Source organism: Falco biarmicus, chromosome 7, assembly GCF_023638135.1.
Source record: "Falco biarmicus isolate bFalBia1 chromosome 7, bFalBia1.pri, whole genome shotgun sequence".
Lineage (NCBI taxonomy): Eukaryota > Metazoa > Chordata > Aves > Falconiformes > Falconidae > Falco > Falco biarmicus.
The window spans coordinates 68,308,748-68,325,227 of record NC_079294.1 but is presented as its reverse complement, the minus strand read 5'-3'; the positions used below and the strand labels follow the sequence as shown (position 1 = coordinate 68,325,227).

Here is a 16,480-nt window from a genome sequence, read left to right as displayed (position 1 = left end):
ACGGCGTGGGTGCTGGGTGGAAGAGACTGCCAGGGACAAAGCGCAGAACCTTCTCTCTCCAAAAACCCACAGCCAGGCTGCAAGGGATGCTCTGAGGACCCTTCCCTTTCTCTCCCATTGCACATGCTCTTCCCTGCGATGCCAGGCTGGAAGGCATGCTCTGGGGACAGAGCCAGGCTGTGACCTCCTGCAACTGAGTGGCACAGACCCGCACCATCCTCCAACACTGTGGTCACACAGGCAGGACATCAAAAACGTTTTGTGGCCATTTCATTCAGTTTCCTGCCCCATCACAGGTCCCTGGTGCAGCAGCACACGTGCTGGTGTCTCCTCCACCACTATCACATATTACACAGCAGCAGGCAAGGGGCAACCCCATCCTGACCATACTGGGAAGCAGGCAACAGGTCAGAGATATTTTCAATTTATTACTTGAAAAAATAAAATAAAGGCATTTCTGGGAGGTTTTTTTTTTTATAGGGATAATCCCATTTTCTCTTTCCCCTGCATCGCTTTGACGTTTACTCTCTGCAGGAGCTGTGGAAGATGCAGACAGTCCCATCACATATGCCACGGGGCCACCAGCTTGTCACCCAACTCAAAGTGGCAGCTGAAGGGTGCTGAGGTTGCCTGCACCCCCAGGAAGCTGCGGAGGGAAGGAGCTGGGAAACACCAACAGGCAGATGAGGAATTTCTGAGCAAACACTTGGCAGCAGTTGTAAAGCAACACAGAAACCATTAGCTCCACGGATCCTTTATTGGGATGGCAGGCTCAGAGCAGGATGGGGAGATGCCACCAGTCCATGGCCCTGGCAGCAGACAGCCTGGCATCCCCAAAACCAGTTCCCACTGCCAGTGCTAACCCCTTCCCATAGATGCAAACAGGCTGAACACAATCCCATAAACAGCATCCAGATGTGGTTTGGGAGGCTAAATAATAGTTCTTGATCTTCTGACAATAGTGCCCAGAAGGATTTGGAAAACTGACAAAAAGCTTTGAAGTTTTATGTAATAAGCTTAGGATTTCTACAGCAACAGCTCCATCACCCCCACCCCACCCAGCTAAGGGGCTGAGCACCCTTCCCACACCCAGAGGTGCAGCCATGTCAGGAAATAAGAGCCAAAAGTTTACGTGGGGCTTGTGCTGTGTGTTCAGGAATTGGGAAGCTTGGATGCTGCTCATCTCTGGCTTGGTGGTCTAGAAATCACACTGACATTACCCAAGCAAGACTGCACCGAGGGCATTTCTTCTGTCTCCTGGTCCAGGCTGAAAATACTGTGGGAAAAATTATTCCCAGAAAAAAAACTGGTAGCTCCAAGCCAGCAAGCAGAAAGCCAGCAGCAGGAGAGCGCCGAGTGGCACTCCTCATAACTGAAGAGTAGCTGATGGGGTTTATTTTTTTTAACCAAGTTTCCTAAGGAAACATGGGAGCGAGCCACCCTGTCTGTCCATCCCCACAATTTACGAACCATTTATTGGATTTTAACAAAAGCTATGCGAGGATAAGCAATTGCAAAAGACATTTCATGGGGCCTGGCATGCCATCTCACACCCCTTGCTGTCCCTGCACAGAAAAAGGCTGGAGCAGAAACAAAATTCTGATTTAATAAGGAGCTACAAGAGATGTTCCAGCCTTAACACCTACAACCAGAGTCTGCATCTTCTCAGACAAGAAGGAAAAATCCAACCCCCAGCCCCACAGCAGCTGGAGCCCCCTCCTCAAGAAACACCTCTACTTTACTTCCCCCAAAGCTTTGCCTCTCCACCACCCTCCAAGAGCTCCATCACGCACCCTACTTCTCAGAGGCTTGTTTTCAGCTTTGTCCCCCAAGCTGGGGCTCGAGGGCAGCTGCAAGAGTCACATTTCCCCAAGAAATTCCGGGAAAGGCACTCCTGCTTTTAATGAGGAGAAGATTTTTTTTGCCGACTTCCATAGCCAAGCTAATAAAAATGGAAAGCAATAAGAAATTCCAGCAGAAGGGAGGTGGAAAGGGAAGATACCACTCATTTGAACCTATCCTAAATAGGAGAAGATAATTAGCCACATATATCCCAGAAAGAATAGCAACAGTATATGCAATTATTGGGAATGCACACTTTAAGAGCATTTGCCAAAAATGCCTGCTTTTATTAAAAAGGAATGGTTTCACAAAGGCCCAACTGTAAGAAAGGTTGTAATTTGCCCAAATAAAACTTAATTTGATCCATGAAATAGCTGTGGTTTATTGTGTAATATATGTGCTATGTGTTTTAATTTAATAGAATCCAATATAATTGTAAGCCAGTCGAGTTTCAGAGCAATTTTGGGTTGTTCCCACAGTGCATATAGTACAGATGCTACTTTGTGCATCACACCAGCACATGCATAAATCAGGAATATAGAAAGGATAATCCACAAAGCAGCAAGCAATGCTTCATCATGCACCAAATGGAAAATAAGACCTTTGAGGAAAGCAAAAGAAGTTATTTACAGGAAATAACTCTGGATGCTCCAGTTAACCACTGCACCTCAGACTCCTGGACCCAGTCGTGGGGTGCTGGTGCTGGCACAGCGGCTGCAGGGACCAGGCCCAGGATGCCACCCAGCACCAAGTGATGCTGTGGACCTCACTGCAATGCCACGTCACCCCCAGCACACCTCCCTTCCTGGGGCTTTGCCAGATTCGGCAACCCAGCCCTCCTCAAGTGAGGGGAAGTGGAGATGAATCTTTATTCTTACTTTCTAGGAAATTTATGGTCCACACTGGCCATCCATCAGACCAGATCCATGTTCACCCACAGGGCAGCTTCTCCTCCCAAACAGCTCAGACAAGGGACAGGAGGGACACAATAGGGTGAAGGCACCAGGATCTCTCACTCCCAGCTTCTCTGAAAACTGAGCTTAAAAACCAGCCAGGGCAACCAGGTAGCAGCAGCTTCACCACCAGCCCCACTCAAACTCAACAGCTCAAACCCAAGGCCATGCACAGCCCCGTCCCCACAGCTGGCTCCCTCCACAGGGCCATTCACCTGGATGAGACATTTGGGTTTTGCTCCTGGCATTTGTCAGAAAAGAAAAAATCCACTCTGGCTACTGAGGCTCGTGTCACACTGCTCAGAGGCTCCAGGAGAGCAGCAGCTCCGAGCAGGCAGCTGCTTCACCCTCTGACCCAGGACCACGCCAGCCCCGGGCAGCTGTCAGAGCTCTTGCTCCTTCCCCTGCACCAACAGGGATTTTTCTTTTTCCCTTGCTAGTCCATACATGGCAGGGGGGCAATATTCAGCTTTTAATTATGCATACAACAAGCCCCCCTTTTCCTGCAGAATTAAAATCCTGAGGAGGATTACGGTCTAGAGACCGACAGACCCTGCAGAACCATGGCAAAACCTGTGACACAAAGGGATCTCAGCCCCTCTTTTTAAGAGGAACTGAATGCGATTCCTTTTAGCATTCATTTCTTTTCTGTTCTGGGGAGTAAAAGGTATTTCTCAGTCACAGTAGCAATGAATGTCAAGGACAAGGATGACAAATTCCTTCTCGCAGGAGAAGCCTCTGGGACCTACCAGCAGCAACTGGCTGCTCATCAGCCCATCACAGTTTAACAATGCAGCATTACTCAGATTAAGAGGATCTTGTCAAATAAGCACACTCCACAAAACAAAGCCCACAAGGACTCAGGTCCAATACTAGGAGAATTACTAATTCAGGACTTCCACCCAGATAGATTTTGAGCATATTTGGCACAGGGAAGCCAGAAACAGACCATGCAGCCTTCAGCCTCCTGGTTGCACCCGTAACACCGTGAGGAACCACCTAATGCCTCTGCCAGTGCTCCGGCACTCACAGATAGAAGCGTCCAGCAAGTTTCACTGCCCAAATAACACCTTAATACATCTCTCTGTCCCACCACCTCCACAGATGACCCATAAAGCAGCCAGCGTGAGTCAGACCATTCACCTCCAGCTCTTCTGGAGGATCAAGGTCTTACTCCTCGCTGACAAGGGAATTTGAGGGCTGTGGTGTGGGGAAGCTCCACCTGAGGAGTCACTGCCTTGGAGGGGTGACACTCACCAGCTTAAGATCAGCTGAAGCACCAAACCCATGCAACACCCCCATCCTACAACAAAACCGCAGTGTCTCCATACAAGTAACTGCTGAGCTGGAGTTTGCTCCAAGGTCAGTGCGTTGCCGAAGCCCTTCAGCACAGAGGGGAAGGTGTGTTTGCTCAGGGATTTGCTGCTCCTGTGTCTCATCTGCCCACGCCGGCCTGGAAGGTGCTACAGGGATCCTGCCATGCTACTCACTGGTAGCACACCCAGCTCCTTCAGCTTAGCTCAACCCTCGATAGCAACACTATGTGTGTCCCAGCACTACTACAGGGGGGAGGAAAAAAAAAAAAAAAAAAAAAAAAAAAAGGCATTTCCCTACTGCACTGCTAGTGCATCCTTCTGAAAAATAAAAAGCACTCTGTAATACCACAGCCACACAGGCAGCCCAATAACCTTCCCAGGACAAAGCTAAGCCAGTCCCAGCTCCACAGCTATCGCACAAAACCCTGCGGCACCCAGAGCAGGAGCTCAGCCCAAGCACAGCCCACGCAGAAGCAGCCCAGCGGACTAGCAGACCGCTTTCACACCTGCCTTTAAACCAGCATAACCCCACACAGACCTTAAAAGAACAAGAACACGGCACTTACCTCAGGTGCTGGAAAAGCACAACTGTTCCAGAAGACAAAAAAAGAAGGACCTGGAAAACCTCACAGAGGACACCCAAAAGCTGCCCAGAGGGTTGTGGCCATCTTGTTTTTGTAGGGGCTGTGGCTGATGAGCAAATGGCAACAGCTGTTGGGCACAGGAGTGACCCATTGGGTCGTCAGCAAAACCTAACGATGCTCAGCTGCACCCACAAACCTGGCAGGGAAATAATTGTTGTTGCCCTGATGCCAGTGCCCTCCACCCATAGCTACCCCCACCCCAAAGGCTGCTCCAACTGCCCACTTACAGTCACCCAACAGCCCCCAGGTTCAAACCCAGTGCGGGGTAATCACACCGGGGCGGCTTCAGCTGAGCTTTGCAACAGTCCAGCCTGGAGTTCCAACAGCCTGGAAGTCTTAAAGCATCTTTAAAGGGTCCCAAGTTTGAATGATTACAGTAAGGTACGAAAGGGGAGAAACAGGACAGGAAAGAATACTTGATGTCTTATTTCATTCCCTCACCATAAAATCCTTTTCTATTCCCTTTAAAACCTTGCTGTCAACTGAAATAAAACTCCAGATTTATTTCTGGGGAAGCGCATGAGTAATAATAAAAAAAGAAAAAAATTAAGTACAATCAGTGGATTGCACAAGGGAAACCCCATAGTTAACCCTCAAATTTCAATCCACAAAAATCCTTTCGCTGATGCGAACCTGGAATAGCAGCAAGTTGCCCGACCAGCCCAGCTGCGCTGCAAATGCACTGCGTGAAGTCAGGGAAAACCAACAGCCCATGAACAGCCGCTTCTGGGGCACTGGGGTGAGGTCTCTTGTGGGTGGTATAAAAGCAAACAACAATGTCCGTTCTTGGTGCCACTTTGTCCAAAACATGGAAGAAGAGGGCAGAAGGTGGAAGATGACAGCACTGCTGCATCCCTGTGCGTGCACACGAGGACAGGGAGGGAGGCAGCAGCCGGCTCAGGCTGCAAAGGCCAAACCTTCTGGGTTTGGTGGTGGGAAATGCCAGGGAAAAGGAAATGGGGAGAAACAATTCGGCTTTTGGCTGATCCTTCCCCGTTAAAATGAGGATGGTATTAACAGAGATCTCTTAAAAAAACCCCAAACATAACAACGGCCCCTTGACCAATGGCGTGAGTGATACAGTGAGTGATGTAGGTGGTATGGCAGGACACACCAGATCTAAGCCAAAGGGGATGAAAAAAATCTGGCTTTAAACGATAATGACATGTTTTGACAGCGTTCCCTGACAACAATGGCTGTAACACGAACAAAAATTAATGATGTCAAGTATTAATACTGATGCTGCATGAATTCAGCCAATGTGGTCCCAATTAAATATCAAGCGTGGTTATAATTTGAAAAATGACAGCGGAAACGTCATTGCGACATTCCCTGCCTGTCTCCCCCCGACACCCCCCAGGCCCGCACATCTCCCTGACAGGATGCGTCCCCACCTTCCCCACCCTTGCTCGGGGCTGCTGTAGAAACACCAAGTCCAGCTGCCAAAATGCACGACCCCGACATGCATCAGGAGGGTTCTTTAATAATAACTTTACATCCTATTTTACTCTCTGCGTTTTGAACCATTGAGGAGGTCTTGTTGCGTAAAAGCCGAGGTGCTTCTGCAGTCACCGGACTCCAGAGGCCGGGACTTTATGAAAATCCAACGTACACAGATTTGCAATACAACTCTTAAGACTTGGCAACACTAGGCACTGGCAATAAATAACTTTACTAACCAAACAAAGCCAGGCAATGTCCAACCTGCCCATGCAAGCGCATGGGTGCTAGAGCGCTGACAGCAGCCAAGCTCATGCAGAAGTCAGCAAAATGCCTGATTTTATCCAGGATTTCCAGAGAAAGTAAATCAGCCAAGTCAAGCTCATTTCACCAGGACTTCTTCTGGCTGCAACTGCTCCTCAGAGCAAACATGTTCTTCCCAAGCAACCCCGTATCAGTTTATTGCCCAGACGACAGACTGGGAGATCTACAGGACAAAGCTGCACAGACCTCACCCAGCTCACCACCGCCTGATTTCAAGTTACTGGAGAGGTTCCCAAAACTCGGGCCATGCTACAGTGTCTCCAACTGAGGATCCGCCCAACTGCGAGTTGTCCAAAACCACCATTTGTTTCTCAACCAACAAACACGTCCAGGAGATACCGGACTCACAGCCAACCCCTGTGCGAGGTCGATAATGCAAACTGGTCCTACTGGGCAGCTTTTAGGGCCACGGTCTGTTCTGCTCTTTCTACCAGCACCGGTACCCATTGATTTGCAATGACAACCATCAATTTGCACAAATACGAACATGCACGCTCACCTTCAGGATGTCTCCATCATGTTTGGGTCATCAGAGAGACCAGAGAACCCTGAGCAAGAACAGCGAGGGGAGATTTTCCTCTCACCTTCTCCGCTTGCTCCCCGGCTCCCAAACTGTCCTCATTTACCCTCTTGGAGACAGCTGCAGCCTTCCAGCAACTCATTCGCTGCTTTTCTAAGGGTCCTGGCTGAGATGGGAGACAGTGGTCACCCCTCTGGAAATACCCCCTGACTGAAGAGTGCTCAAGCAGATACTGCTGCAGACTTCAGTCGGGGAGGGGGGGAAACAAAAAGACAATTAAACCCCCCCCCTATAATGTGAATACTTTATTATCAATGAGTGACTGGTATTAGCTTTTTGTCTGGGTATTAATAATATTTCAAAAAACCATACATCAAAATTAGGGCTTTCTCCTATTTTTGCTGTATAATTTTTCTTTTTTAAAAAAATCTGTATTGAAAGAATTATATAAGCCAAAGTGCATTTTCTGTTTTTTGTCCATATACACATTGCACCATACATAAATAATTACATTGTAAAAATGACTCCATAATTACAAGTATAATATATATTTTCATATAATATATAAAACTTTATATTAAATCTAGGTAGATGATATTTGGGATAGTCTGTGTCTTTTTTTTTTTTCCTTACGTCAGAGGCTGACCGTTATCGATTGTTACTGAGTAAAATCTCCAGCCAACAAGGACACGACGTGATAAACTGTCTCGAGTAACACGGCCCCCAGCCTTTGGCAAAGCTAATCCGCACGCTGTTCGGGTCGTAGGGCCCGTCCGCGTAATCCAGATCGGCCGTGTGCTGCAAGAGGCAGGACTTCTCGTAGTCAAACACCTTGATGGAATAGCCCGGCATCACCTTGCGCACTATCAGAGTCCTACAGTTGGGGATGTCCAGTGTCGGGGAGTTGACGAAGATGGGATGCTCACTGCGGTTGTAAGCCCACACACCGTCCGGTTCTTTGCTAAGTAAGATCCCATAGCCGATTTTACTTCGAGTCCTTCTCACAGTCTCGCTCCTGTTTTCCAGGTTTAGCTGTCCGAGGCAGAAGCCGTTTCCTTGAGGTAGGTCATAAAATATACTGACAGACTGTTCGTACACTGTGTAGAGGCGGCCGACGCGTGTCCGGTGCTCCCAGTAGGCCACGTTGCACCAATGGCTCCTCTTCACGGCATCGGGCGACGTACTGGCATCTGTGGGGAAAAGCAGGGAAGAGTCAGGGTTTGCTGTGATCGCCTGGGAAAAGACAGGGATGGAGGGTAAGCTAACGGCTCTCCCCACCCGCTGGCTTTGCTTATGTGGGAAATGAACTTGGTTCAACCCAAAACTTGTGTCCCACCCAAAGCCCGTCCTCAGTTATGTCAAACGCCACCAAGAAAGAAGGCTCAAGCAAAGGTTAGTGACCCAACGGGCCACCCGCCAGCTCCCATGAAGCTCGATGCCTCTTTCTCTTCTCTAATTCAATGTTCAGCCCTGCACCCAGCAGCTGGGACCCTGTGGGTTTCTGCCACCAGGAGCCAGCATGGATACTGCACCGCTGCAGCTCAGCCACCCTGCAGCGCGGCAGGTCCCCAAGCTCCGCCGCGGTGCTGCACCCCACTGCCGAAGGCCAACCTGTGTTGAGCTGGAACGCAGGGATGTCCACGGAGTGCCTGGATGACTGACCCGACAGTTCTCTCTGCCATGGATTATTCTTTGACAGTGATGCCGATGTTCCCATGGGGAACATGAAATCTGAGGAAGCGTTTCATGCCAAGGGGGAGTAGCTGCTATGAACTATACACGTTCTCCTACAAAGCCACTGGAACTCACTCCAGGACAATGAGAAATGTCTCTTCTTTCTAGGAATTACATTCAGGAAAGACAGGAGGGACGCAGACTGCCAGAAAGCTGCTTGATTTATGATGCCTCCAGAAGGAAGATGGAAACTCTCAGCCCTAAAAAAGCCCCGAAGAGGGGAAACAAACCTCTTGCTGAACATCATTCCTGCTCCTACCACACCAGTTAAAAGAAATCCACCCTGAAATCTCAGGCCAGGAGCTCTCCATCAAGTCAGCCTCGCTCCGTGCCTGGCATTAAGCTCCCTGACAATATATCACGCGCCCGCGGCCTGCTGACCCCTCTGCCTTCGTGCCATCATGTCCGATTAACTCGCACGCGAGGTGATGCCATTATTTTGCTTCAGAGACCCTATTGACGCACCGGATTTCAAGCGCAGCCCCGCAGCCCCCTTTCTTTTCAGGCTCAAATTACCCCGGAGGGGAACGAGCTCTCCTCCCCATTAACAATCTTTGAATTAAGCGGCTTTGTTAGAGTTTAACTTGAGTTGTAACCATACAAATTTAAGGGGAGGGAGATGGAGGGATTGTGGGGGGGAGGGTAATCAGGCAGACGGGGAGGCAGCGGGATGCCCTTTGCCATGGGTGATGCTCGTCGTCTTGCACCGACCCCTTCACCTGCTACAGGTCTAAACCACCCCAGAAATGCCAGATTGGCCCCCTTCTCCCCCGTCATCTGTTTACATTATTTTTAGGACCCAGCATGGCCACCAACAGCCCCCTTTCAGACTGATGCATATTTTATCCACAACCGGGAAGGAAACCCCACAGCAATCAAGACACTTCAACCCCACTGGGAAAAGCAACACCATTTCCCTGCATTTATGGCAAACCTTTATGGAAGAGCGAGCCAACAGCTTTGCGCCCACTAACACTGGAGGAGATGTCCTGGGCCACCCAAGGCATGGGAAAAGCCCTGCTGAGCACGAGTGGGTGAGATATTCCCCTTGGAGTCAGAGTTAGTGGCTCTGCACAGCAGGGAAATGGGTGAAGACTCTTGGTGAGGGCAATGGCAGCATCCCAGAGCCAGGTGAAGCAAACCTGGGTTTCCTTCCCCAGGGACAAGGTCCTGTCCCCCAGCCACAGCCCCTGTGGTGGCGTGGGCCACTGCACCACATCACAGTGGCAACAATGGGTCTTTGTGTCTCTTTGCTTCTGAGCCATCCTCGAAGGAAACCACCCAGAGTCACTCTGTAGTAAGCTCATCCTAATGCCATACTCTGCTACCAACAAGTATCAGCAAAACCTGAAGTTCTTCACCATTCTTACTCTTTGGCCAATAACAGTACTTTTTTTGCCATTTCAAATGACCATCCTGCATCCGGATCGCCAGGAGTTAAACGAACAACCCAACTTGCTCTGAAATAGTAATGACTTCATCGGCAAGTGCATGATGAATATGTTGTACCCAAGCACATCATTAAATACTGATGACTGGACTTGACCCTTCCTGAAGTACCTCATGATGCCTTGCAAAGCACCAGTCAGACGATACAAGGAGTTTTAAAGAAGGAAGAGAAGATTCAAATGTAATTCTGGGTTAGAAACCCTCCACAGCTGCCCAGTGCCAATATGATGCACGCACTAACATCTACACCACGAACAGAAACTGATAAAATTTGACAAAAGGTTTCAGAACGTCTCTGCAGTATTTCTGCAGCAGTTGCAAAAATTACGTTAACAATGTTAATGGCATTAACACAGATCTGACCCAAACAGTCTTACCTAACTGAACGTTACTGAAGCAAGACCATCCTTGGCTACATCTGTACAACCCCCTGAAATCAAGAGCTTGGCATGGATGAAAACCTTCTGACTTTCTCTGATAACACCTCTTGGTCTACCACCATGCAGATTGTGAGTGTGTTCTGCTCTTTAAAATACACTACAGCAAATAGTTCCAGATTTTCTTTAAGAGGTGACACAAGATGTAGTTCATAAATGACACGACAGCAGAAGGAAGAGGCACTGAGTAACTGAGCTTCGTCTGCAGGTGCCTCTTCCACAGCATCCAGTTCCCACAGTCATCTTTCCCTTGGGACAAAATATAGTCAAGACACTCCCAACACCTTTCCAGAACTCCTCTCAAACACCGAATTTTGCTGTCATCCCACTCAAGTGATGCTGGGGGGCTAGAGACAAGCTCAGAGCTTTTCATCTGCCAGGCCCAGAGGCTGGTAGCAATTACTGAGCTCTGCATCTGTTTAACCTCCCGACCTCCACAAAGCCCTGCATGCCCATTAGGTAAGTTGGTTTTGTTATTACATTTTTTAGAAACTACCACTCAGCCCCCGTATTTCCCTTACAGACTAAGTATGGGATAACTTCAAAACTCAGGTTTCCCCATCAGCTGAATTAATCAGGGGAACAGTCAACAATAAATATTTAAATAGGTGTTTCCTAGGGTTTATTGCAAATTAACATACCTAGTGGGGGAAAGCAAAGCAGGAGGAAACCAGTGTCTATTCTACACGAACATCTCGCCGTAGGTGCCACCACCCCCATGCCATCTCTGCTTTCCAGGAACTGGCAAATATTTTGGCAAAATCATCAATCTACACACACACTGAGAAGAGGGGAAGTTTTTTTTTACACCTCCTGCTTTCACTCATCTGAAACAGCCTTATTAAAATAACTTCCATGCAATTTATGGCATGAGCTTCAGTCTACCCGTACATGCACGCGTCTCGCAGGGTGAAACACCCCCCGCCAACGTGCTCCTCTTCTCTGTCACAGCTCCTGCCTGGCAGGGCCAGCTCTGCCAGCTCAAAGTGCTCCCAGAGGTGTCCTGTGCTCCTTCAAATGGGCGAGGACATTTGAGTTTTAGGTAACTACACATCAAGCAGCTGAAGTTTCCTCTCCACCCCTCCTTCTATGGAGCTTTAGAAAGAAAGGCTTTAGAAGCCATGCACCAGCCGCAAAGCAACCTGTCTGTGGCGTGCAGGCAAATAAAACATCCCAAACGGAGACTGTTAAAAGGGTCACCCAAAGAGCCTCTCCCTCCAGAAGGCTTTCGGCAGGGTCCCTCTTCCCCCCCCAGCCCCATCCAGCGCCGCCCTTGCCAGCTGCCTCGCTCCCCCCCATGCCACGCTGGGGTCCTTTGCCTTTTTTATCTCCCAGCGCGCTCAACCAAATCCTGAAAAGATGAACTCCTCTCGCAGCCCTGACATAAAGCAAGCACTTTAGCAAGCCCCTGATACAAGGGGGCCTGCGCTGTGTCTTATCCCCTGCCAAGTATTAGTTTCGCCTCCAGCTATTAGCCACTACCACTCAGCAGACAGCAGGGGCGGCCGGCAGAAAAGCATGTCCTCTGCCTTTTAAATAAATATTCAATTTTTTCCTCCTCTTTTTCCACACTGCCCTTTATGCACAGACAAGAAAACCCACTTCTTTTTTCTGTCCTCCCACCCACCCCCTTTCTGCTGGAACAGAGGCAGGCCTGTTAGCTTCCTTTTTGAAGAAAGAAAAATATTTTAGTCCTGCAGTGCCTCCCTCGATGGTATACGATGCATTTTTAACAACTATCATTGCAGGCAGCTACAACTTCTAACAGCTACATTTAGGCTGGCGTCAGGGCTATCTCCTCCATCAAAGCCACCTTTATCGATCAGATGGATGGGCTGAAACCCTGGCTCTTGTTTACTCCTTCCTCTGAGTTGCCGTTTCCTCCGCTGCAGCGATGCCTCGCAGCAGACACATCCAAAAGGAAACTCAAACAATTTAAGATAAAAAAACAAGATAGGAAGCAAGTCAGGGAATCAAAACCAGAACTTAATGCGCAGCTCAGGCAAAAGAAATCCGGGTACGGGAATAAATGCAAAGAGCAAATACTGTAAATCCTCACAGCGTTAGCAGCACTGCTGCTTTTGCTCCCTGCAGAGTGTGGAGGTAAAGAAAATACTCGAGGTTTTCTATTATTTGTGCTTTGACAGCATTTTATGCCAGTGAAGTTCAAAGCAGCGCACTGAAAGGGAAAAGAAAGATGCTTTTTTTCCAAAACAAAATGCTGCACAGTCCCACTGCTTGATGTTGCACTTCAGAGCAGGATGGAAAACATGGGCAGATCACAGAACTCATGAAACATCTCTGATTCATGCTTGGGCTCTTCCAAAGCCACCAAACCTCTTCTCAGCAGGTCAAATGGCCCCCACGATATTTGGCTGCAAGTAAGACCTTGCTGTGTAGGGAAACAGGGGTGAGAAGGGAAGTCTGCCGCAGTGCTTTGAGGAATATTCCCATTTTCACACAGACTCCTGAGGAAACAGTCACACGTGGCACTGTGTTGTTTATCCAAGCATTCCACGAGGAATGGGTGATGCCAGCCCCACCTTTCCCACCTAACCCCAAACCACACTCATGGGTTTTCAAAACACATTTAAGAGGCGCCCACAGGGAAGACCATGCACGTAAAACCCAAACATCACTGCTCTCTCCAGATGTGACGAGGACTCGAGTGAACATCTGGGCACGTGAAGAGATGAAGTGAGATATTCAGGTGTCCCCACAACTCAGCTCACAGCCCAGTTTCATGTCCCACCCTCCCATACTCCTGCACCATGGGGCAGCTTGAGGCTTCTCTAGCCACAGAGCTCAGTTACATCCTTTCTCAACTGCCACCATCTTTCCATCCAGTTTTATCCCACTTCAGCTTCTATTAGATACACGCTCAGACTTTTTTCTCACCTCTGCCACAGCACAGATGCATGCTTATACTACCCAACACGCCAGAGCGTGGAAGCAGGATGGTTACAGCCATACACAGGTCACTGTAAACAAAGTCCAGATAAAAAGCCCAGCACAAAGAACACGTACGTTTCCCAAAAATATTTTTAACAGTTCACTGGGGAGCAACTGGTTAAAAGAATCCCCCATTAATACCCTTTGAAACAAGCTCCAGGGTAAGGAAGGGGTTAAAACTTTCCACAGCAGAAATGGAATTTTTATGGCCCTGAAAAAAAAAAAAAAAAATTAATTGTCAATCTGCCCCAGCAAAGCTCACAACCATTTTTGTTAAGCCAATATACTTAAAATACCTCTGCCTTACAAGTTTCAGCTGGAATGCATCACTGCGGCCCCCCTGAGAGCCCCCGCGCTGCAGCCAGCACCACAGCATCCACCCCAGCACCAGCCCCTCCCGGGCCGGGGGGGGGAAGCTGATCTTGCCCCACACACAGGGCACCCCCGTGCAGATGCCCTGGGGATACAGGGCCACAAAGCGGCCACCATCTGTCTGCCCCTCCTTATCGGGAGCCGTGGGGTGGGACTTTGGAGGCACCTTCCCACCCTCGAAGGAGCTGCAGCCCTTGGTGAGCTGTGGCTTGGCCAGCAGCTTGGCCAGCCTGCTGGAGCACTCCGATGTTGGATCCACCAGATATATTTAAGGGAATGTCCCCTGCCCACCAGCTGAACGCGGGAGGCTGGGCAGGACCAGAGTTGCCATCCTCGGTGGCCCCGGAGACACTGGAAGAGCAAAGGCAGCAGGAGGGTCTCCATGCTGTCCCCCAGTGAAAAGTCAGGGAAAGCCCTGACGAGGACAAGGACAGTTTAGTTCCCTTTTCCAATTACTTCCAGGTCTCGCCGATGAAGCAAGAAGCTGTCTGTTATGGCAGGACAACAGGTCTGGGCAAGGAGATGGCAGCTGGGTGCAAGCAGGGGGCTGGACAGCCCCCTAAGCTTCTTCCCAAAACTTTTCCTTAAGGCTCAGAATCAACTGAGGATCCTTTCATGTCCCAGCTCTCACCAAGAAACCCTTGCTCCCTGATTCACAGAGGCCCTGAACAACTGTCACCAGCTCCCCAGCCGATGACCGAGGTCAGCCACAGGGACAGCAGCCTAGACCTAGTGCGGACCTAGCAGGGTCTGTAGCAACGGGACCAGGGGTGATGGTTTTAAACTAAAAGAGGATGGGTTTAGGGTAGATATTAGGAAGAAATTCTTTGCTGTAAGGGGGGCACGGCGCTGGCACGGGTTGCCCAGAGCAGCTGTGGCTGCCCCGTCCCTGGCAGTGCCCAAGGCCAGGCTGGGGCTGGGAGCAACCTGGGCTGGTGGAAGGTGTCCCTGCCCATGGCAGAGGGGTGTGGAACTGGGTGGTCTTTAAGGTCTCTTCCAACCCAAACCATTCCATGACTCTGACCTTCTCCATGCTGCAGAGCATCAAGCTCTCCCCCAGACTTCTGTTTTGCTCTGCTGAGACATAAAGGTTCAGCCCACCTCATACCCCAATTATAAAATAAGACACTGATTTCATACTACGATTAATCTGGCGTCAACACTGTTGTGGTGGGGTCCCATCTCCTCCAACCCCAGCATGGCTCTGGTGTGTTCCTCACGTTTGGATGTGGCTGTTGTGCAACTGTGAAGAGCAGTTCAGCTCACCCATCTGGCAAAACCCAACACCAAAGCAAGTGCCACCAGCCGCCGAAAAGCGCCCTTACTGCCGCCGCACCCGCCGTGGAGGAGCCACCTTCCTCCTCCTCCTCCAGCCTCCACCTTGGATCAGAGCTCTGGTGCTCCCCAGCCTCCTCCGTGAGCCAATTTAATTTGTTAACCCAGTAGATGATTAACTCAAAAGAACACTTGTGCTGGGTTAATTAATTAAATTAGTTCAAAAAAGGGTCTGACAGGCAACAGAGCCGGTGGAAGAGGTGCGTGGAGAGGCCTGGGGAGAAAGGGGGACATTTCCATGGCAGCCCAAGAAACAAAAGCAACACAGGACAGGAGCCAATGCCAAGAATTAGAATGAAAACAATTTTCTCTGCATAAAAGAAACCACTCTGCAAAATCATCAGCTCATGCTAATTTTTTTATATCCTTCAAAGAAAAACACATGCCACGTTTAGTTCTGCCCGGAAATTTGTAAGTCATCGTCAGTTAGCATATTCTCAAGTTAAATTCAAGGAGTTGTTTCTAAATGTACCTTCTCTGGCCATTAATATACGTACTCCAGAACATGATTTTAAGGTATTTCAGCAGGGTTTTTTTCCAGCTCCCCTGCATGGTTTACAAAGGTCTTTTCAGCCAAGGGTGAAAAGTCCTAGAAAGTAAGAAAACTGGAAAAGCCCAACGCAGGTATTTTTCACTGACATTTTTATGTGTTACTTCTGAAGGCCAGTGTTTTCAGAGATTTAGGTGATTTTTTTTTTTTTTTTTTTTTTTTTGGAGTCGAACAGTCTCCATATAATCTCAGCTTCCCTTGCTCACAGCTTTCACAGGCACATTCATCGCTTTAAAGTTCCTGGGCTGTGCGTGTAACCGCTTTATACCTGGCATGTAAAAGTTAACACAACAATGTAAATACATCTTCAAAAGGAGCCCAAAACGTAATCACCTATGTTGGCTGCCAATTATGAAAGCACCAGACCTGTCATCAGCCAGAATTTGGCTGAGACTTCTCCCCTGTTGGAAACCAGCCCTGGGTAAGTCCAAGCCCAGCAAAATCCCAGGGTCGGGTCGTGCGCGGCACCTCCGTGAGCATCCACAGCGTCCCTGCTGCCTGCCCCTGGGTGCCCCCACCCTGCACCCCAGCCAGCCACAAAAATGGGGAGAGGAACGAGCTGGTGAAAGACACAGGGGATGAGGCGGGGGGAATGTCTCCCTGTTCATTTTC

At 49.2% G+C, this 16,480-nt stretch overlaps 1 protein-coding gene across 1 annotated transcript in view; it reads right to left on the bottom strand.

Moving 5' to 3' along the window:
• Positions 1 to 7,329: 7,329 nt before the first annotated feature.
• SMAD6 (SMAD family member 6) overlaps positions 7,330 to 16,480 on the bottom strand; it is a 45,080-nt gene continuing 35,929 nt past the window's right edge. Inside the window, exon 4 of the mRNA XM_056346840.1 lies at positions 7,330 to 8,229. Coding sequence (XP_056202815.1) covers positions 7,688 to 8,229 — 542 coding nt within the window. The 3' untranslated portion in view covers positions 7,330 to 7,687. The remainder of the gene's footprint in view (positions 8,230 to 16,480) is intronic.